This window comes from Sus scrofa, chromosome 13 (assembly GCF_000003025.6).
Source record: "Sus scrofa isolate TJ Tabasco breed Duroc chromosome 13, Sscrofa11.1, whole genome shotgun sequence".
Classification (NCBI taxonomy): domain Eukaryota; kingdom Metazoa; phylum Chordata; class Mammalia; order Artiodactyla; family Suidae; genus Sus; species Sus scrofa.
In genome coordinates, this window is record NC_010455.5 from 74,972,268 (window position 1) to 74,996,426 (window position 24,159).

Here is a 24,159-nt window from a genome sequence, read left to right on the forward strand (position 1 = left end):
CTCCACGTTGCAGTCCAGACCTGATGTTCACCTTTCTCCATGCTCAGGCCTGCTTTGCTTTGAGCCTAGCAACACTCTGCCTTAAGTCATATCCACCTAAATGCCACACCCACCCCAAATCTTATGATAATTCTTTCTTTTCCTTTGTTTGGTGAGATATCCCACATTCCTTTGGTGTGTGGTGTGTCTTATTGCAATGAGTCAACCATTCTAATTTTATCACCAAAGCCCCAAGTGCCTACCATAATCCAGGCACTGTTCTAAGGGCTGTGAACCCACCAATGCCTATTATAGTCTCTAAAAATAATTTCGGTTCATTTTTATTTATTCCTCCCTCTAGACTATCTTCTTGTCAGTATATATGTACAGAGAAATGTCCAAAATCATGTTCATCAGATATTATAGGTAAAAAATTAAGGTGATTTGTGGCTTTTTTCTTTGATCTTTCATTACTTCATTACTGTATTGTTTTTAATATAATAAATGTGTCTCATTTTAGCTCTTTTTTTCTTTTTTTTCCTTTTAAAATGGCTGCACCTGTGGCATATAGAAGTTCCTAGGCTAGGAGTTGAATTAGAGCTGCAGCTGAGGCCTATGTCACAGTCATGGTAATGCTGGATGTAAGCCGCATCTGTGACCTATGCTGGAGCTTGCTGCAACACCAGATCCTTAACCCACCAAGTGAAGCCAAGGATCGAAACTGCATCCTCACAGAAGAAAATGCTGGGTCATAATAGGAACTCCTCATTTTAACTCTTTTTAAAAACATCCTCTATTTTTTCCCAAAGTAACAGAACTAAAGAGATAAGTCAGAGGAGGGGAATCACATGATTGGTATCCCCGAATCTGAGGTAGGATTTGGAGCTACTGGAAACAGGAGAGGGAAACATGTACCCAGTGAAATGAGACATTTTAATTAGTGGAAGAGAAGGAAAAATTGTCTATGTTGGTTTTGTTGTAACTCTCCCTAGGCTGTTAGAATCACGGAGAAGAACCCTTTCAGCTAGCTGCAGTCAATGTCTGCACACCCTTCCTCTACATCCACCCTCACAGAGCTCCCGGAAGCCTGAGGGTCCCCAGGGTGGAGACAGGAGAGGTCAGGAAGCCACCAATGCTGTCCTCTCCTGCTCTCATTCCTGAGGATGGCAGCACCACTCTCTTATTCAAGTGTGGATGGTGTGCACATTTCTTCTGCCTTCATAACACTCAGGAAACAAATTGAAAAAAAAATGCCATGTCTTATCAAACCCTTTTTTCCTCATTCCCAAATTTCACTGCCAACATGGCACTTGTTTACTTACACAGCTCTCGGACTAAAAATCCTTACACAGTGAGGACAGTTATGGTAGGTGTTCTCCATGTCTGGCCCTTCCTATTTCCTTGCATTTTTAGTCCCTAACAGATTTTTATAAAGGAGGGGTGTGTGTGTGTGTGTGTGTGTGTGTGTGTGTGTGTGTGTGGTGTGTGTGTGCGCGCGCGCATGTCGGATGGTGGATACAGACTAGGAATCAGGCCCACAAGAAAGAAAAGAAATAGAATGCGGAAAGATTACTGTGGGTTCTGACAGTTTGAGATGATAATGCTAATTTAAAATAGAGCAGGTGGCTTACTTACTTTAACAGCATGTCCTAAACATCCTTCCTTAATCTGGAGCCTCTATTGCTTACTTTATCAATGAAATGCCTGGAAAATGAATTGTACTCTGTTGGAGTATATAGTAAAGCATAAAGGAACACAACTGCCTGGGATCAGAGAGCAATCCCATCTCAGTTTGCTCTCTGTAAAAGTGGGATAATGGATCATTGTGAACATTAAACAAATTAATAAATTTAAAGTACTTAGAACAATGCCTAACAAACACTCATCAATGTTAGCAATTATCCTCATTACCCACCTGCTTCTCCACCTACTACAATCTCTGGTCCATTCCCACCTCCCCCAACCCCCACTGTTCCCTCTGAGCTCACTTTTCCTTCGAGCCCTCATATCTGTTACAGAGATGCCACTGACCACTTCCAGGACACGTTTTATTCCTGTGTTGCTGACTCTTCCTTCTTAGGCTTCTTCATAGGGATCCCCTCTCCTCCTCACTCTTCAGGCCCTCCACGTTTAATGACCATTTATTTACATATGAAAATATGGCACTTATTGCTGAAATTTCACATACGTTTACTGCATCACCTGCTCCACATAGGATTTTCGAATTCTCAGAGGCACTAGAAACTCCATCTATAGCAAAAGAGAGGCAGTTTTCAATCTGGCTATATCCCCAGCTCCAAAGACCCTCCAACTGAGTTCTCCCTCCAATTTATGTTAAGCCCTTTGACCTTCCCAATAACACACAGCAACTGCTTCAGATGCAGTCTTGATAACTCTCCTTTTCCTTAACTCAGCATATCCAATTAATCACCAAATCCTATACATTTGCCTTCTAAATATCTGTGCCCTCCTTTCCTCTGCCTTTGGTTCAGACCCTGTGCATTGTTTGCTAAAACACTACAATAGCTACTAGCTGGTCTCCCTGCCTCCAGACTTTTCTGTCTCAAACCGTAGCTCACCATTGATATGCCAATCATCTATTTCATTCTCAGTGACACTTCCTTTTGCATTCTGGCTAAAGTCTAGGTTCCTCAGCATAGCACACAGTCCCTTCAGGTCTGGTTTTTGCCAGCATTTCCTGCTTCATCTCCTCTCACTTCTGCTGAAACGACACCTGCTTGATGACAGAGACTGCAAGCTAGCAGTCCCTAAGCCAGCCACATCTGATGCAATGAGGTATCACAAGTTTTTATTACTTACTATAATTTGAAAAGTGGGAAATTTACCTTAAGAACTTGTCTTTCTGGCATCTCTTGAAAAACTCAAGAGTTGGCCACACTGGTCCCACATTCTTGCCTGAAGAGTGGTGGCTGCCACTTTAGGGTAGGAGTGACAGTATTTGTTGCTGTTGTCTTTTTAGGGCCACACCTGCAGCATATGAAGTTCCCAGGCTAGGGATCTAATCGGAGCTGTAGCTGCTGGCCTAGCCACAGCCACAGGCACACCAGATCCGAGCGGCATCAGCGACCTACACCACAGGTCACGGCAACGCCGGATCCTTTAACCCAATAAAAGAGGCCAGGAATCGAACCCGAGTCCTCATGGTACCCAGTCGGGTTTGTTACCGCTGAACCACGACAGGAACTCCAGGAATAAGTTTTTAATGGCCCTTGCCCCTCCCATTGACTTTCCTGGCTGCTTCCCTTGATGTATTTATCTCAGTTGTAGCTTTCAATTTACAATGTACGGACAATGAATTGCTCATTTTCTTCTGCACAGAGCAACCTTTCTTCTGTTATGCCTGAAGAGCCTAACTCAGTTCCTATCATTTTCCTCCAGGAGCTTTCCCCTGAACCCAGGTGGACTAAGCGACCCTTTCTGCCTTCCCATTCCACGCCTTACATCCTCTGTCACACTTCATGCCACATTACTTTCCGATGAAATGTTTGTGAAACGCTTGAGTTCCTCACAAGTTTCACGAAGGGAGATTTCTTGAGCATTTATTTTATTCTCCCATCATTTTGTCCACGGTCATGGAGACAGCAGAGACATCTGACTCATCTTAAAGGATGAACATGTCACACAAACCTCGGCTGACTGCCCATCTCTCCGTGGGAACACACTGTCCCAGAGAACTACAACTCCCATCAGGACCTTCAGGATCCCGGACTCGGAAAGAGGAAATACAACATAGGAACTACCACTCCCGTGATGCTCCGCTTCGCACGCCTGCGCAGAGCCTAGGGCCACGTCGCTTTTGCAGTGCCGGGTGTAAGTACTCAGACATGGCTTCTGCAGACTCCCGGCGGATGGGGAATGGCGGCAGTATGGGGGGCGCCTTCCATCCCTACCTGGACTCCTTGCGGCAGGAGCTACAGCAGAGGGACCCGACGCTGCTGTCAGTCGTGGTGGCGCTCGTCGCGGTGCTGCTGACGCTAGGTAAAGAGGGGGCTGGTGGATTAGGTGGGTGCAGGGCAGGCGGGGATCCGATCTTGGACTGGGCTGTGCCGACCGCGGACGCGGTGTGGCGGTGCCACCTGGGGGGCGTCTAGAGAGGAAGACTCACTCGATACAACTCCCTGCTTTTCTGCCTGAAGCAGCGTGAGTAGCGCTACGTTAAAGAGGATTTCCCGCGACCCCAGGAGTCAAGTTTCAGTCCTCGGGCATGGGTTACTAGACCCTGTTTTGCCTAGGCACGCGGTTCTCCCCACTTCCATTGCTCTTGTTGCCAAGACTCAAAGGGTCTTCTCTCCAAGTTTGAGCATCCTGTGTTTGAGCTAGAAGCCAGCGATACAGGGTTAATAAAGCCGGATTGCATTTGAAGAGTATGCAGTCGAGGTAGGGGGTGCAGATACAGAAAAGTTGACAGTTAATAGTCGCAGGCGCTCAGCAGAGTTACTAAAATAATGATTATAATGGTGGTAATAACAGAGTAAACTCCAGGTGAATGAGGTGTTCTGTGGTAGACTTCTCTTAATTTTCCCCAACCCAATCACACACGCGTAATCAAGGCGTAATTTTGGTTCTTTTTTTCTATTCCACAGTGTTCTGGAAGTTCATCCGGAGCAGAAGGAGCAGTCAAAGGGCGGTTCTTCTTGTTGGCCTTTGTGACTCCGGGAAAACATTGCTCTTTGTCAGAGTAAATGCTTTGATTTTCACCTTTCTTAAACTTGATAGGAAAACTTAGGGCATCCCATTATTCCTGTGAGGTTTACTGAGCTGATGCTGACAGCTGGGGAGTTAATTCTTGACTCCTTTGGGAAAATGAAAAGACTCTTGAAAAACTCAAAATAACCTGGGATTTCTCTACCATTTCTTTTCTCTTGCACTTGCCAGATACTGACATTTAGCCCTTATCCCATTTAAGGGTTTTATATACTAACTACTTTCATGCCATGGCTAAGGATGCCAGGACAGCTGAAGAGATTACAGTGTATAATTCATTGTGTAACAAACTCTTTTGAGAATTTGTCAAAGGAACTTTTTAAAAGCGTGATTCTCCTTCCACATATTGGGCCACTTAGGCTTCTTTTCATTAATACTTATTTTAATCTACTTAGTATTTTTAAATATTTGGTTTTTTGCTACAGAGAGTAGCAGAGGTTTTCTCCTTATTACTTACTCTTCTTTTTGTTCTGCTAAAGACATATACTCTCTGATCATCTTTGGTGATTAAAAATGTTGGGTGGAAGGTCAGTAAACTTGACCACTAACTATTTGAAACTATTATTTGAACATAATGGTTTAAAAACAATGGTTTTCCTTCCTCTCTCACTGGAGCGAGGGGAATGAATTTTGCAGTTAATTAGTTTTTCTATAAGAAGAGGGAAAAATCAATATGATCCTTTTCAGCTATTGCTTTTCAGCAAGCAACATTCATTTGTGTGACCTGACACCTGGGAGAGGTATATCAAAATTACTTTCTTTAGGTTTGCTATTTATATGTTTATTCTGATCTCCCTCATATATTTTTTTCTTTTAAACAGTTGTTAACAGGCCTTTACAGGGACACTCAGACTTCCATCACTGACAGCTCTGCTGTGTATAGAGTCAACAATAACAGGGTAAGGGGTTCCTAGACTGTTGGGAAGCTGACAATTTTACTTTGGTGTATCAGGAAAAGACTTTTCTAGGATGGATTAGTCTGAGGGCATCGGTACCATTCAGAGCTTATTTTTGTGGCTAAATGTTGCCTAGGTGACAGTTCTGCTCTCAACCATCCAAGTGGTGGCCTTAATTATGTCCTCCCTGGCTTTGTGTACCTTATGCACACTGATGTTACATCACATTTTGTTAGTTTTTGTTTCTGTGTCTTCTTTCCAACTTTACAAGGGTGAGCATTAAGCCTTTTTCTTTTCATTTATGTTTTGAATAGGTAGTACATATGGGACCAAAATTCAAAAGGCTAAAAAGGATATTTTGTGAAAAGTAATTTTCGCTTTCCTATCCTTCCTTACAAGTCTTCTCCTTGGAGGTAATAACCTGCCACGTTCCTGAATGGCCTTCCAGATGGTCTCTACTATACAAACATATCTTTATATTTTATTTTATTTTTTTTTAACACACTGTTCTGCCCTCTTTTTTGGGGGGGGAGGAGATTGTTTTTAATTTACAATATGACTGATATACAGCTTGGGTTTGCTTTCATTTTCTCTTCCTCATTTGCATACATAGTATCACCTCATTGGTTTATGAGCTGCATAGTATTACGTTATGTGGCTGTATCATACAATTAAGTTTTTTTTTTAATGAGTCCTATTAAAAGACATTAAGTTTTTTTGTTGTTACAATCATATTTTTACAAACAGTATTGCATTGGGTATCTCAGAGTATACATGAATATATATTTTAAAAATACCATTAAGGAATAATGAGAAAGACTTTTTATGTACCGGTATGGCTTGGAATGTAGAGGGTGACTTCTAAGCCAGTTATAATGTTTTTAAGTATTTAGTGAGTGAGTGGAAGGAACGTAGCTGGCTGGCTGGTTGGAGGAGTTAGATGTATAGATGGATGAATTAGAATGGTGATTTTAGAGACCTTTTCCCCTTCTCCTTGGTTCCACACCCACCCCACCCCTGCCCTTTTCTGGTACCTCCAGAATTAGACATTGTAAGCAAAGATAAAGAGACATCCTTTAAAATGTCTTAGAGATATTTTTTCTTTTTTCAGTAATGGCCATCTTTCTGGTTCAGACCTTTCTAAACTCCCAAGGATTCAGATTTTGAAATTTCTCGTTTGGAAGAGCTTTAATTCTTAGGGCAGTTGTACTAGATTTTTTTAAATGGGGGTATTCCATAGTATGCTTTAGACCTATACATTCCAGTAGAGTAGCCACTGGTCTTGTGTGACCATTGAGCACCTGAAATGGTGACTAGTCCAAATTGAGGGTATTGTAAGTATAAAATATACACCAGATCTTGAAGACTTAAGATGAAAAAAAGAATGTAAAATATCAATTTCTTGATTTTTTTATTATATTAAAAAGATAATTTAGATTTGTTGGATTATGTAATATATATTATTAAAATTTTACCTATTTTTTTTTACTTTTTTAGTATGGTTATCAGAAAACAATATTACATAAAAGACTTGCATCTTTCTATTGAATATGTAAAATATTCTTTTTTACTTTTCCCAACCATTTATTTATTTGTCTTTTCTAGGGCCGCTTCCTGTGGCATATGGAGGTTCCCAGGCTAGGGGTCGAATTGGAGCTGTAGCTGCCAGCCTAAGCCAGAGCCACAGCAGTGCAGGATCCGAGCCACGTCTGCAGCCTACATCACATCTCACAGCAATGCTGGATCCTTAACCCACTAAGCAAGGCCAGGAATCAAACCTGCAACCTCATGGTTCCTAGTCGGATTTGTTAACCACTGCTCCACGATGGGAACTCCTCATCCTTTTATGTTTTAGATCTAGTCTCTCAAGACAGTAAAGTATCTTATGGATTGTTTATAGTATGTGGTGCGGTGCTGATTACGAAATGTGATAGTGAGTCCCAATCCAAGGTCCTTAGACTCTTACCAGTATTTTTTTTTTTTTTTAAATGGCTAGTACACTTTGTATATTTACCTAAAAAAGATTGCACAGACTGAGAGGTCATAGTGTATCCAACTGTAATTATGTCAGATCTGTGTATAATGCTGACTGACTTGCTGAATAGTGGTTGAGGCTGGCTGTGGAGAAGGTAGAATGCCTGAGAAATGATCCGTGGGTCTGATACATGTACCAGGACTATACCTGAGAGTCTTAGCTTTGAGCACAGCCACATCTGCATTGAACCTGAGCTCAAGAATGAAGGCCTGGAATGAACAGCATATAAGTGGGCATTTAATCAGGTTGCTCGGTAGGGGCACAATCTCTGCCCCCATTCAGTGATTGTCACCTGGATCAAGAATTGACACAAAATATTCACAGAGTAGGAACAAATGCATAGTGTGTCTAATGGATGTATATTTTAAAATTAAGTTGCGGTAGAAATAGAACATCTTGTTTTTTTGTAGAGGTTGGGGATCCCTGTAGTGGTAACATGCTGTGTGATAAAGTATAGGTTCTTATATTACATTATTTAATTTTTGACTATTTATTACTGTTTTTTACGTTTTTGCTTTTATTCATACTAGTATATTTCCCTAGCTTCAGATGGATTTCCCTGACTTCCCCAGGCAGGGTCAGGTTTCTCACATACCCTCAGAACATTTATCAAAGTTGGAATTTTACATGTATATGTAATTTTACATTGTGTTGACCTTTCTGATTATAGTATAAGCCCTGCTGGGGCAGGGATCATGCCTTTGCCCACTGTTATATCTCAGAACCTCCACTGATGATTTATAAATAGTAGATGCTCCATGAACATTTGTTTGATTCACTAATCCGTTACAGTGATATTTTTTGATTCGTTAATTGATTGGGTACCATTCTGATATATGAGCTTTGATATGAAAGATTTATGTTGTTGGGAGTTCCATCGTGGCTCAGCAGTAACCGATCTGACTAGTATCCATGAGGACGCGGATTCGATCCCTGGCTTTGCCCAATGGGTTAAGGATCTGACATTGCCATGAGCTGTGGTGTAGGTCACAGATGTGGCTTGGATCCTGTTTTGTTGTGGCTGTGGTGTAGGCGGACAGCTATAGCTTCGATTCGAACCCTAGCCTGGGAACTTCCATAGGCTGCTAAGAAAAAAAAAAAACGGGTGCAGCCCTTAAAAAAAAAAGAAAGATTTATGTTGTAAATGTGAATCAGGACTGAAAGATTAATATTATTGCTGCCATCCCTAGGGTGCTAGCCTGACCTTGATTGACCTCCCTGGCCATGAGAGCTTGAGACTTCAGTTCCTAGAGCGGTTTAAGGCTTCAGCCAGGTGAGTAGGAAGTGGGATGGGCTTGTCTGAAATCTGCATATTGAAGCCAGCCATGTTGTTTGCTCTTGTAGTATTCTGGAGGCAGCCTCATGTCCTGGAGAGAAAGGAGCATGGACCCTGGGGTCAACATTTCTGGGTTGCAAGGCCACCTTCACTCAAATTATGTGAAATAATGTTTGAAAGTGTTGCTCGGAGTGTTCAGAAGGTGTTTACCCTTATTATCATGTCGGTAAATTTTTCATTACTCTGAGGACAAAAATTTAATAATGTATAGAACTATTGAAATCTGAAAAGAATGTTAAAGCTAGGTAGAATCCTAGAAGTTATTAGAATCCAACATTATGGGGAGTTCTCACTGTGGCTCAGTGGGTTACAAACCTGATTGGTATCCATGAGGATGCAGGTTCAATTCCTGGCCCTGACTCAGTGGGTTAAGGATCCTGTGTTGCTGTGGCTGTGGTGTAGGCTGGTAGCTGCAGTTCTGATTCCACCTCTAGCCTGGGAACTTTCATATTCCACAGGTGTGGCCCTAAACGGCAAAAGCAAAAAGAAAAAAGCCAACGTTATATATTTCTAACCTTAAATAACATAAAACTGATGGCTGGAAAGTACAGAATAGTACTTTCATATTTCTTTTAGTATTGTCCTAGAATTACTGACTCTTTATTTCCTAAATTTCTTGAGCTTCAGTTTAAGATGCTTTATTTTGTTTAGTCTCTTAACACTCACAGGATTTGAGGAAAATCAAAATACTATATTTCATTGATGTTATTTTATTTTATTTATTTTTAATTACTCAATGAATTTTACTACATTTATAGTTATACAACAATCATCACAAGCAAATTTTATAGCATTTCCATCCCAAACCCTCAGTGCATCCCCCTGCCCCCCAACCTGTCTCATTTGGAAACCAGAAGTTTTTCAAAGTCTGTGAGTCAGTATCTGTTCTGCAAAGAAGTTCCTTGTGTCCTTTTTTTAGATTCCACATGTAAGTGATAGCATTTGATGTTGGTGTCTCATTGTCTGACTGACTTCACTTAGCATATATTTCATTGATTTTAAAACACATTTTAATATCTGAAATTGGAATGCTATTTACAATTGATGGTGTCATAGTTTAATTGGCAGTATTTTCTTTCTTAGCTGTACCTGAAATAGTACTGTCTTTTAATTGATGGAATCTTTGATTTGATGGAATGAGGTAGCCGTTTCTTTCCTTATTTTTGAAGATATTTTGGCTTATATTTTGTTCTTGCTTTCTTGCCCACAGGATGGTGGTGATGAGCAATCTGTCATAGATGAGGCTGTTATTTGTTTAAAAAAAGACTTTTTTTTTAGAGTTTTAGGTTCACAGCAAAACTGAGGAGAAGGTACAGAGATTTATTTCCCACATAACCCCACCCCTACACATGCCAACCTCATCTGTTGTCAACATCTGCCACCATAGTGGTTCATTTGTCACAGTTGATATACCTAAATTGATACATTATAATCACTCAGAGTCTGTATTTTACATTAGGATTCACTCTTGGTGGTGTACTTTTAAGAATTTGAACAAATTTACAGTGATGTGTATTCACCATTATAATATCATACAGAGTAGTTTCACTGCCCTAAAAATCCTCTGTGTTCTGCCATTTCATCCCTCTCTCCTCTAACCCCTGATAGCCATTCATCTTTTTACCACCCCTTTAGTTTTGCACTTTTTAAAATGTTACATGGTTGGAAACATAGAGTATGTAGGCTTTTTGTGTTGGCTTTTGTCACTAGTAATATGCATTCAAGTTTCTTCCATGTCTTTTCATTGTTAGATAGCTTATTTCTTTGGAGTGCCAAATAATGTGCCAGTTTATCCATTCACCTATTGAAGGGACATCTTCGTTGCTTCTAAGTTTTGGCAGTTCTGAATAAAGGTGGTTTTTGTGTGAGCATAAGTTTTTGGGTAAATTAAAGGAGCACAATTGCAGAATCATATAATAAGAGTATGTTTAGTTTTGTGAAGAATTTCCAAATTGTCTTCCAAAGTGGCTACACCATTTTGCATTCCCACCAACAATGAATGAGAGTTCCAGTTGGTCTGCATCCTCACCAGCATTTAATGTTGTCAGTGTTCTGGATTTTGGCTATTCTGATGGGTACGTAGTAGTATCTAATTGTTTTAATTTACATTTCCCTGATGACATATGATGTAGAGCATCTTTTCATATACTTATTTGCTATTTATAAGTTATTTAAATCTTGTTTGCTGAGGTGTCTGTAAAGATCTTTGACTCATTTTTTAAATTGGATTGTTTTCTTACTATTGAGCTTTAGGAGTCCTTTTATATTATTTTGGATAACAGTCTTTGTTAGGTATATCTTTTGCAAATATTTTTTTCCCAGTCTGTAGCTTGTTTTCTTATTCTCTGGATGTTGGATTTTGTAGAGTAAAAATTTTTATCTTTAATGAAGTCCAGTTTATCAGTTCTTTTCATGGATTGTGTTGTGCCTTAAAAAGTAATTGTCAAACTCAAAATCAAGATTATCTATGCTTTCTCCAGCATTGTCGCCTAGGAATTTTATAGTTTTGGTTTACATTTAGGATGTGATCCACTCTTAAGTTAATTTTTGTGAAAGCTGTAAGTTCTGCATCTAGATTGATTTTTTTGGCATGTAGATGTTCCAGCACTACTTGTTGAAAAGGCTACCTTTGCTTCATTTATTGCCTTTGCTCCTCTGTCAGAGATCACTTGACTGTATATATGAGGGTCTCTTTCTGAACTCTGTTCTGTTCTGTTGATCTGTTACTTCACTAATATCATGCTGTTGCAATTAATATAGTTTTATAGTAAGTTGGTAATGCCAGTTCTCCAACTTTGTTCTTTAGTATTGTGTTGGTTCTTCTGGGTCTTTTGCCTTGCTACATAAACTTTAGAATCAGTTTGTCAATATCCACAAAGTAAGTTGCTGAGATTTTGATTGGGATTGCATTGAATCTATAGATCAAGTATATCTTGAAATTATTTAGTCTTCTTATCAATGAATGTTCAAAATCTCCATTTTTCTAGTTCTACTTTGATTTTGTTGATCAGTTTCATAGTTTTCCTTATATAGATCTTTTTTTTTTTTTGTCTTTTTTTGCTGTTTCTTGGGCTGCTCCCTCGGCATATGGAGGTTCCCAGGCTAGGGGTCAAATCGGAGCTGTAGCCTCCGGCCTCTGCCAGAGCCACAGCAACGTGGGATCCGAGCCGCGTTTGCAACCTACACCACAGCTCACGGCAACGCTGGATCGTTAACCCATGGAGCAAGAGCAGGGACAGAACCCGCAACCTCATGGTTCCTAGTCGGATTCGTTAACCACTGCGCCACGACGGGAACTCCCTCCTTATATAGATCTTGTATGTATTTGTAGCTAAGTTTCATTTTGTGGGGGTACTAATATCAACGGTATTGTGTTTTTAGTATAAAATTCCATTTGTTCATTCCTGATATTTGGGTAAGCAGCTCACTTTGTGTATCAACCTTGTATCCTGAAATTCTACAGTAATTGCCTATCATCAGTTCCTGAGCTTTTTTGTTAATTCTTTCGAATTTTCTCTGTAGTCATTTCATGCGCAAACACAGACATTTTTATTTCTTCCATCCTAATTTATATATCTTTTATTTCCTTTTCTTGTCCTAATGCATTAGCTTGGAATTTCAGTACAATGTTGCAAAAGCAGTGGTGAGATGGAACATCTTTGCTTTGTTCCTGATCTTAGCAAGAAAACTTTGATTTTTTTTTTCACCATTAAGTATGATGTTAGCTATATGGTTTTTGTAGATATTCTTTATCAAATTGAGGAAGTTTCCCCTCTCAGTTTCCTAGGAGTTTTTATCATGAATAGTTGTTGGATTTTTGTCAAATACTTTTTTTGGATCTATTGATATGATCATGTGATTTTTTTTTTTTAGTTTATTGATGTGATTATGTTAATTGATTTCACTTGGTGGTTGTGATATTGTAATTTATAATGAGAAATGTGTATTTGATTTTCATCCGTTTCTGGCACAGAGCTCCCAACCCTTGGAATATCCTAAGTGATGAGAGTGATAAAATGAAAGTGTCTTTCCTTATGTTATTGAAGTGACTTTCGGAAAGCACCTAAGGATGGGGGCTGGATGCCAGGAGAACTAACCGTGTGATTAGATGGTTGGAACTTTTCATTCCCATTGAGGGAGGGAAGAGGAGAGATGCTAGAGATTGAATCAGTCACCAGTGGTCAATTCTTTAATCAATCACACCTCTGTAATCAGGCCTTCATAAACCCCCCAAAGGATGAGGTACATAGGCCTTCCAGGTTGGAACCAGAATGTTTCCACATGCCACTCTGCAAGGCCCAAACTCCATGGGGACAGAAGCTCCCTGCTATATGTATCTCTTAATCTGGCTGATGATTCATATCCTTTAATATCTTTTGCAATAAACTGGTAATGGAGTGAGTTAAACGAGTCCCCTAAGTTCTGTGAGCTGCTCCAGCAGATTAATTGAATCCAAGAAGAGGGATCATGGGACCTCTAATTTATAGCCAGTGAGTCAGAAATACAGGTAACAACCTGGACTTTTGACTGGTGTCTGAGGTTCCCTCTGCCAAATAAGTCAAACTGAAGGAGGCAGTTGTGAGACCTTCCAATCTGTCAGTCAGAAGCATGGGTAACAATCTGGGCTTGTAATTGGCATCTGAAGTGGAGGGCAGACTTGTGGAACTGAGCCCTTAACCTGTTGAATCTGATGCTGTCTCCAAGTAGATAGTGTCAGCATTGAGTTGACTTGTAGGATACCCAGCTTGGTGGTGAAGGAAACCTCCATCCCCCACATTGGAATTGGGTTAAGAGCTCGTTAGTTTTGGTATATAATTCTTTTATACATTATTGGATTCAATTTACCAGTATTTTGTTGAGGACTTTTATATCTATGTTCATGGGAGATATTTGTCTATAAATTTCTTGTAATGTCTTGGTTTTTGTTTTAAATAATGCTGGCCTCATAGAATGAGTATGGAAATACTCCCTCTGTTTCTGTTTTTTGATTGTAGAGAATTGGAGTATATTCTTCCTTAAATTTTTTTTTTTTTTTTTTTTTTGGTCTTTTGTCTTTTTTTGTCTTTTTGTTGTTGTTGTTGTTGCTATTTCTTGGGCCGCTCCCGCGGCATATGGAGGTTCCCAGGCTAGGGGTTGAATCGGAGCTGTAGCCACCGGCCTACGCCAGAGACACAGCAACACGGGATCCGAGCCGCGTCTGCAACCTACACCACAGCTCACGGCAACGCCGGACCCTTAACCTACTGAGCAAGGGCAGGGACCGAACCCACAACCTCATGGTTCCTAGTCGGATTCGTTAACCACTGCGCCACGACGGGAACTCCCCTTAAATTTTTTAAAATTCAGTATATTTGACATGTAACATTACATAAATGTCCTTAAATGGTCACTGGTGTTAGAATTCACCAGTGACCTCCCTCTCCCCGACCTGTGCCTAGTGTTTTCTGTTTGGGAAGGCTTTTAAGTATTGATTCCTTTTTTTAAATAGCCATAGGGCTATTCTGATTATCTATTTCTTATGTGAGTTTTGGCACATTGTGTCTTTCAAGGAATTGGACCATTTCACCTAGGTCATCAGATTTGTGGGCATAGAGTTATTTGTAATATCCCTTGATTATCCTTTTAACATCCGTGGGTCTGTGGTAATAGCCCCTTTCTTTTCTTTCTTTCTTTCTTTCTTTTTTTTTTTTTCTTTTTATGGCCTTGTCTGTGGTATATGGAAGTGCGCAGGCTAGGGGTTGAATCAGAACTAAAGCTGCTGGCCTGTACCATAGCCATAGCAACGAGGGATCCTAGCCGCATCTGTGACCAATGCCTCAGCTCCCTTAACCCTTACTGAGTGAGGCCAAGAGATCGAACCCGCATCCTCACAGACACTATGTTGGGTTCTTAACCAGTTGAACCACAACAGGAATTTCTCCCCTTTCATTTTTGATATTTACAATTTGTGTCCTCTCTTTTTCTTATTTAGGATGGCTAGAAGTTTATAAATTTTATTGATCTTTTCAAAGAACCAGCTTTTGGTCTTGTTGATGTTCTCCATTGATTTCCTGTTTTCAATTTCATTGATTTCTGCTTTTTAAATTATTTCTTTTTGTCTGCTTGCTTTAGATTTAAACTGCTCTAATTTTTCTGGCTTCCTAAGGTGGAAGCTTAAATTAATGATTTTAGGTCTTCTTTTCTAATACATGCATTCAATGCTAAAAAACTTAACAGGGTATAAATTCTGCTTTGTTGGGATTTATCTTTCAGCACTTTCAAGATCTCACTTCATTCTCTTCTTGCTTGCATGGTGTCTGAAAAGTTGGATATAATTTTTATACTGTCTCTCTATAAGGCCTTTTTCCTCTTCTGGCTTTTTTTTGGGATTTTTTTCTTTATCTTTGATTTTCCATAGTTTAAAAATGATATGGCTAGGTGTAGTACTTTTAGCATTAATCCTGAGTGGTGTTCTCTGAGCTTCTCATGGTTTCTGTCTGACGTTAATTTGGGGAATTTTTCAGTCATTATTGTTTTAAATATTCTTTTCTCTCTCTCCAATCCTTCTGGAATTCCCAATACATATATGTTATACCTTTTGTAGTTGTCTTGCAGTTCTCAGATATTCTATTCTTTTTTTAAAATCTTTGTTCTTTTTGCTTTGTAGTTTTGGAGGTTTCTGTTGAGATATCTCAAGCACAGAGATTCTTTTCTTCAGTCATGTCCAGTCTACTAATAATTCCATCAAAGGCATTCTTCATCTGTTAGGGTTTTTTTTTTTTTCTTTTTTGATCACACCTGCAGATGCTGAAGTTTTCAGGCCAGGAACTGAACCTGAGCCCCAGCAGTTGTAACACTGAGTCCTTAACCACTAGGCTGCTAGAGAACTCCAGGTTATTTTTGATCTGTAGCATTTCTTTTTAGTTATTTCTTAGAATTTCTGTCTCTCTCCATACATTGCCCATCTATTTTTACATGCTGTCTACTTTATCTCAGCCCTCAACATCATAAAGCCCTCAACATCATAATCACAGTTATTTTAAATTCTTGATCTGATAATTCCAACATCTCTTCCATACCTGTGTCTTGTTCTGTTGCTTGCTCCTTCTCTTCAAGCTCTTTTTTACTTTTTAGTATGTCTTGTAATTTTTCTTGATAGCCAGAAACAATATACTGTGTAAGAATATGCCTTTAGTAACGTGGTGAAGTATAAGGGGAAGGGAAGTGTCCTATGATTGATTAGCTCTCAGTCTTAGTGAGCCTCTCTCTCTGGACTGTGAGCTTCTCATTTGATTCTCAGCTGATTACCACCTAACCCCCTAGGCGGGATAGGCTAGCTAGAGTGGGCTGGAGTTGGATATTTCCCTTTTCCCAGGTAAGGTAGGCACTTACAGAACCCCAGCAAACTAGGCTCTGGTGAAATAGTTTGTCATGAGCGTAAAGCTCATTAAGGTCTGGCATATTTCAAAATGGTTCCTTTTCCCTTCCTTCTGCTGGAAGCATGAGGGTTTTTTTCTCTATACCACAAGAACCTGGTCAAGCTCCGGAGGTAAAATTTACAAAAGTGTGGGTTTTATATAGCTCAGACTTGTTCACACTGAGCTTCTAGCAATTCATCAATTTATAGTTCAGGTTTTCCTACCTCAGCACAGAAGTTTGAGGTCATGAGTTTATGCTCCAGTTGAATTATATTTTTCTGTGTATGTGGGTCATTGTCTGCAATTTGGGGGCAGTAATTTGCTCTGTAATTTTACTTGTCTAATGAATCAGAGTACTTTTGGTTTTTCAGTCTGGTTGGCTTTTTACTTGTTAGAATACATTGATGACTTCCAGTTTTTTTCATGCCGAGCTGGAAATTATGCTTTTTTTTTTTTTTTTTTTTTTTTTTATTCCTCAAACAACTGATACAAATCCAGAACTGGTAAATTCTGCCATAATTGGGTTTTAATTTTCTAATTTCTGCAGTCCACAGTATAATTACTCTTTGATCCCAGTATTTTGGGTAACTGAAATATTTAAAGTATGAAGATACAAGTGAACTCAAATCATAATCACAATAAATTCAAATTCAAAAGACATTTGCTACAGTGGACTCTTGAACAGCATGTGTTTGAACTATGGGGGTCCACTCATAGGAGGAATTTTTTCACTTAATATACTACGTGATCTGAGTTGGTTGAATCCCCCAGTGCCACACCTTGGATATGGAGGGCCAACTCTGAAGTTACATACAGATTTTTGACTGGAGGGTCAGGCCTCTAATCCCCTGTTGTTCAAGGGATGATTTAGGGAATATTCATCTGCATCACAAGAGAACTCCTTCTTTCCTCCTTTCCACTAACCACCAACAGTTAGTGATTTTTTTTTTGTCCTCCACTCAGTGATTACTTAGCATTACCAAGATGTTTATGGATTTCATTTTTTTTTCTTTTTCTATTATTTTTTTTTATTACTCAAATGAATTTATCACATGGATTTCTTTTTTCTTCATTGCTTCTTGCCTCTTACTCTGTTCTTTTGGTTCAGTTTTCTTTCATGTACATCTTTTAGATGTGTTTCCAGAAATGAACAAGAAATAAGTTTCTCATTTTTTGTTCATTTGAAACTGTTTTTCATTGACCTTCATTTTTGAATAACTATTTTAGCTGAGTATAAAATCCTGGGCGGTAGTTATTTCCATTATCACATTGAAGACATTTCTCCTGACTTCAGATATCTATTGTTGTAGAGGAGAAAGCAGTGCTCTATCTGTCATTTCATGATATAGAATCTACCTTTTTTTAAACTTGTGTTCATGTAGATTATCCTTCTATTCAGGGGGTGATACAGCCATATATATCATGCTTGGAATTCAAGTTCACTAATTTAATTGAAAGATTTGTATCTTCAGTTCTGGAAAATTCTCAACAATATCTTTCAGGTAGTTCTGTTTCCAAATTCTCAGTTTCACCTCTTGGAACTCTCATTATCATCATTGAACTTTATCATTTCTGCTCTTCTTATCTCTTCTCTGTCCTATCGTCCAAGTGTTTTTAACTTGCATATAGCGTGATATTTTCATCTTTGTTTTGTAGTTTACTGTATCCTTTTCAGCTGTGAGTATTCTCTGTGTAACTTTTCCATTGAGTCATTATTAATTTTTTTTCTTTTTTTCTCTTTAGGGTGGCACTCATGGTATATGGAAGTTCCCAGGCTAGGGGTCGAAGCAGAGCTTCACCTGCTGGCTTACGCCACAGCCTTAACAACTCAGGATCCAAGCTGCATCTGCAACCTACACCACAGCTCATTGCAACTCTGGATCCTTACTTAACCCAGGCCAAGGATCGAACCCTCTTACTCATGGATACTAGTCTGGTTCATTTTTGCTGTGCCACCATGGGAACGCTGAGTCATTATTAAATCTGTTTTGACTTCTTGAAACCTATCTTGTAAAATCAGCTTTTTTTTTTTTTTGGACTGTCTTTATTCTTTTATTATGTTGTCTAGTATTCTTTTAAATAATTTAAAATATTTCATTGATTGCTTTATCATTTTTATTTTTGGATGCTCATTAATCTGTGTTTGCAATTCTTCATACTGGTTTATTTTCTGTGCTTTGTAATTTTGATCCTAATTCAAGGGGATTAGATTTTGTTTTCTTACATTGTAGTTGCTGGGTTTTTTTTTTTTTTTTTTTTTTAATTGCCTTAGGATATAAAAACCTCTTTCTAGAAAGATTTCATCTTTCCTTCTGTTGAGGGCCGTAGGGGTTTATTGAGTCTGGCCCAGTTTTTATACATCTTCCTGCTTAGGGATCTTTACACCATGAAAAATTGTATTTTCATAGTCTGTTTCTGTGTGTGGCACTGGGAGCTTGGTGTTTCACTTCCTCTTGGAGAATTTTTACATACCACCCTCCATTAGGCTGCTTTTAAGTCCAAGGCTTTGCACAGAGGGTTCAGTTCCGGCTCTCCAACTGCATGTTGGCCATTGCATTATCTCCTGGGTGTTCAAACCCTCGTCCCTGAGGCCTATAATCTGCTGTTTTCCTGGACTGCTTTGCTTTAGCTTTGATACCTCTTTATTTCTGGCCCATGAGGATTCTCACTATTGCTGCCTTAGGTTGAGTCCTACCTGGTCACTCTGATTCTAGTTTGACTATACTCTAGATTTATCTCTTCCATTTAGGCATCAATATTCTTTGTAAGACAGAAAAGCATAAACTTTGTAGGTCAGTGTGTCACATCCCTTTGCTGGCTGGCTTGGTTTTCCTTCATTTCCCCACCTATCAGCATTAGCTTACTTGTTCCACTACTTTGTGTCCTGCACGTACTACTTTCCAGACAGTCTGTACCACAGTAGTATTGTTGTCTGGTTAAAATTCACTCAACTGTTACATCCTTCTTTAAATCTTCTTGACCTGGCTTCATGTAAATGATCTTCCTCTTTGATTCTATTACAACAGGTACAAGATCTGTGCTAGTGTTTTATCACATGGTTTTGCATATGACAATTTCCTGGCCTTGAGGGGATACATTATTTCCTACTGTCTTTTAGATATAGTCATTGATAACCTAGTAGCACTCAATATTCTTTGTTAAGTATTTGTGTTGTATGAGGGGTTTTTTTGTGTTATTCATTAGGATTGAACCTGGACAAAATTAAGATACTGTTTTTCAATATAATCGTGCACTGTTTCATGCTCACATTCTAATTTTTCTTTTCTTCCCCTCCAGGGCTATCGTGTTTGTAGTGGATAGTGCAGCCTTCCAGAGAGAGGTGAAAGATGTGGCAGAGTTTCTGTATCAAGTCCTCCTTGACAGTATAGGTCTGAAGAACACACCATCATTCTTAATTGCTTGCAATAAGCAAGGTACTATCATGTTTTCTGACAATAATAGTTGAGATTTTTCTGGGATTGCTACTAAGAATTAACACAGCTATCTACAATTTTTTTTTTTTTTGTATTTTTAGGACTGCACCCACGGTATATGGAGGTTCCCAGGCTAGGGATTGAATCAGAGTTGTAGCCACTGGCCTACGCCACAGCAATGTGGAATCCAAGCTGTATCTACGACCTACACCACAGCTCATGGCAACACCGATCCTTAACCCACTGAGCGAGACCAGGGATCGAACCTGCGTCCTCATGGATCCTAGTTGGGTTTGTTACTGCTGAACCATGACAGGAATTCCCTAAAATTGTTATTACTGAGAATGAGAGACAGTTGCTAATGAACTGTAAATTAAGGATTTTAAGTCCTAAAATTTACTTATACTCCCGCATTTTCTTTTGCTTTCTTTTTTTTTTTCCTTGGGCCGCAGTTGGGGCATATGGAGGTTTCCAGGCTAGGGGTCCAATTGAAGCTACAGCTGCCAGCCTACACCACAGCCATAGCAACGCCAGATTCAAGCCGTGTCTGTGACCTACACCACAGCTCACAGCAATGCCGGATCCTTAACCCACTGAGCAAGGCCAGGGATCACAACCCACAATCTCATGGTTCCTAGTCGGATTCATTTCCGCCGCGCTATGATGGGAACTCCTACTCCTGCATTTTCATTTGTCTCCCTTATCAGTCTGTTCTAAAGAGTGACAAGGGGTGATTATTATTATTTATTCTTTATACAGTGTTTTGTTTTATTTTGTTTCTTAATCATAAATCATTTTCACCAGATTGACAATATGTCACATCAGATACGTAGCTGAGGAAGAACAGGAGGGAGTCTCTCCTTTCAGACATTTCATCAACAGAGTTTATGGAAGTTGTTTTTCTTTAACCTCATAAGGATGAAAAACTTTTTAGTCTCAACCAATAAAATTAGGCTTTAGTTTTATTACCTTTAAAATCAAATTAGGAGTGATGTCAGCATCATGAAGTGTGAGACACCCCCTTTGTCTCTCCTCTTCATTTTATAACTAGTAAAACATCCATAACTCAATAAAGGTCCGTCTGCCCAACACATTAGGACCCTGGAGAGATCCACAAGTCTGCTTCCAAAGGTGGGTGAACTGGAACATATATAGGTAGAACTGGGGGAACAGTAGAAGAAATGCCTGCAGTCTTGGCTCCTGGCCATAGCAGCTGAACCCAAAGGCCTAGGGGACCCTGCAGTAGCAGGGAAGACAGCACACATGACTCCAGCCTCCCCCAGCCACAGTGGTATCTGACACCACAGGGAACCAGCAGCAGCAGTGGTAGTGGGGCCTGGGACCCCAGTCCCCTGGCTCATAGCGGTGGTACAGGCACACCAAACAACCCCAGATGTGGTGAAAGTGCCTATGACCTGCCTCCCCACCTCCCCGCACCCCAGCAGCAGTGGCCACCCAGGTCGCCCTGGAGCACAAACAGTGACAATGAGGATACCAGTGACTTATCTGGCAGAGGTAGTTGAGGGTAGAAAGTGCCAATTCTGAAATATAGCCAGAGGCAGCTCAAGTAAAAAAAGCCAAATATTTGTGTGATAGCAAGAAAAACAAAAGAAAATTCTAATTTCCAACTTGCTGAATTGTTATAAAGAAAAAAACAGCTTTTACCTACACAAGAAAGGCATTTGTTACTTCAAATGCACTGGCAGAGAAACAGTTTCCTAGTTTTACATGGTCAAGTACCATGTAAAAGCACAGTATATACGTGTCACAAAAAGAAAATGACAGTTCTCCAGAAATCAAACTTAAGTCATGGAAGATTGCAGTCTAACTGGTAGAGAATTCAAAATTGCTGTTGTGAAGAAACTTAGTAAGTTACAAGAAAACTCAGGAAGGCAGTTCAGTGAGCTTAGGAATAAAATTAATAAACAGAAGAAATACTTTACCACAGATATTAAAACTCTAAAAAAGAACAAAACAGAAGTTCTGGAGCTGAAGATGTCAATAAATGAAATCAGGAATGCGTTAGAAGCACTGAAAATAGAGCAGACCATATAGAAGTGAGAATTAGCTTGAAGACAGAAATCTAGAAATGATTCAAGTAGAAGTGGAGAGAGACTAAGATTTTTTTTTTAATAAAATTTTACAAGAAGTATCTGATTCCTTTAGGAAAGGCAACATGAAGATAATAGTTATCCCAGAGGAAGAGATGGAAAAGGGAACATAGAGTTCATTTAAAGAAATAATAGCTGAGAGTTTCACACACCCAGGGAAAGAACTGGATATACAAGTTTGTAAAGCTAAGGGAATGCTTAATTATCTGAATTTTAAAAGACCTTCTCCAGGACACATTATGTTAAAACTGTCGGAGTTCCCGTCGTGGCGCAGTGGTTAACGAATCCGACTAGGAACCATGAGGTTGTGGGTTCGGTCCCTGTCCTTGCTCAGTGGGTTAAGGATCCGGCATTGCGGTGAGCTGTGTTGTAGGTCGCAGATGCGGCTCGGATCCCGAGTTGCTGTGGCTCTAGCGTAGGCCAGTGGCTACAGCTCTGATTGGACCCCCAGCCTGGAAACCTCCATATGCCACGAGAGCGGCCCAAGAAACAGCTAAAAGACAAAAAAAAAAAAAAAAAAAGAATTTAATATGTAAAATATATTTGGAGTTCCCGTTGTGGCGCAGTGGAAACGAATCTGACTAGGAACCATGAGGCTGTGGGTTTGATCCCTGGCCTCGCTCAGTGGGTTGAGGATCCAGCGTTGCTGGGAGCTGTGGTGTAGGTTGCAGATGTGGCTCAGATCTGGCGCTGCTGTGTGGCTCTGGCATAGGCCGGCAGATGTAGCTCTGATTAGACCCCCTAGCCTGGGAACCTCCACATGCTGTGGGTGCAGCCCTAAAAAAAAAAAAAAAAAAAAAAAAAAAACTGTCAAAATTGCTGGGACTTCCCGTAGTGGCTCGGCGGTAACAAACCCAACTAGTATCCATGAGAACACAGGTCGATCCCTGGCCTTGCTCAGTGGATTAAGCATCCAGTGTTGCTGTGAGTTGTGGCACAAGTCACAGTTGTGGCTTGGATCTGGCCTGCTGTGGCTGTGGTATAGGCCAGTAGCTACAGCTCCGATTTGACTCTTAGCCTGGGAACTTCCATATGCCTCTGGTGGGACCCTAAAAAGAAAAAAAAAAAAAAGAGAAAACTTTCAGAATTCAATGGTGAATCATTTTAAAGGCATCCAGGGGAAGAAAGATAGTAACTTAACAAAGGAACCCCTATTAGGCTATCAGATTCCTCAGCAGATTTCTATAGGCTGGGAAAAGATGGAATGACCTACTCAGAATATTAAAAGATTTAAACTGTATGTCAAAAATCCATCCAGTAAAGTTATCCTTCACACAAAGGAGAAATAAAGGCTTTCCAAGACAAACAAAAGCTGAAGGAGTTCATTACCACTAGACCTGCCTTATAAGCCATGTTGGAAGGAGCTCTCTGATATGAAGAGGCAAAAATACACTCAACTTTCAGTAAGGGAATAAGCTATTTATTCAGTAGAACAGAACTGAGAGCCCAGAAATAAACACATACATATATGGACAGTCAAACAACTTTCTTTATAACAAAGAGGAGGTATTGTTCCCATTTTACAGATAAAGAAACAGGTTCAGAAAGATGAAGTATGGAGTTCCTGTCGTGGCTCAGTGCTTAACGAATCCAGCTAGGAGAAAGGACAGTTACTTCAATAAATGGTGTTGGGAAAACTAGACCATTTTCTTACACCAACCACAAAAATGAACTCAAAATGGGTTTAAAGACTTGAACAGAAGACATGAAACCATAAAATTCCTAGAAGAAAATAAGTTGAGATTTTTTTTTTCTTTTTAGGACCATACCCATGGCATATGGAGGTTTCTAGGCTAAGGGTCCAAAGAGAGCTACCGCTGCTGGCCTACGCCACAGCCACAGCAACCCCAGGATCCTTAACCCACTGCTGCAAGGGAGTGAACATGCATCCTCATGGATGCTAGTTGGGTTCGTTATCACTGAGCTACAACAGGAACCCATAAGTTCAGAGTTTGATGTTGGTTTTAGCAGTGTCTTTTTGGATCTGTCTCCTCAAGCAAGGCAAACAAAAGCAAAAATAAACAAGTGCAGCTATATCAAACTAAAAGGAAACCATCAACAAAATGAAAAGACAGCCTACTGAATGGGAGAAGATATTGTCAATACATATATCTGATAAGGGGTTAATATCTAAAATATATAAAGAACTTATACAGGAGTTCCCAATGTGGCTCAGTGGTTAACGAATCCGACTAGGAACCATGAGGTTGCAGGTTCGATCCCTGGCCTTGCTCAGTGGGTTAAGG

At 39.8% G+C, this 24,159-nt stretch overlaps 1 protein-coding gene across 1 annotated transcript in view; it reads left to right on the forward strand.

Moving 5' to 3' along the window:
- SRPRB (SRP receptor beta subunit) overlaps positions 3,763-24,159 on the forward strand; it is a 34,171-nt gene continuing 13,774 nt past the window's right edge. The window contains exons 1-5 of the mRNA XM_021069470.1: positions 3,763-3,978; positions 4,584-4,678; positions 5,526-5,603; positions 8,826-8,908; positions 19,666-19,802. Coding sequence (XP_020925129.1) covers positions 3,825-3,978; positions 4,584-4,678; positions 5,526-5,603; positions 8,826-8,908; positions 19,666-19,802 — 547 coding nt within the window. The 5' untranslated portion in view covers positions 3,763-3,824. The remainder of the gene's footprint in view (positions 3,979-4,583; positions 4,679-5,525; positions 5,604-8,825; positions 8,909-19,665; positions 19,803-24,159) is intronic.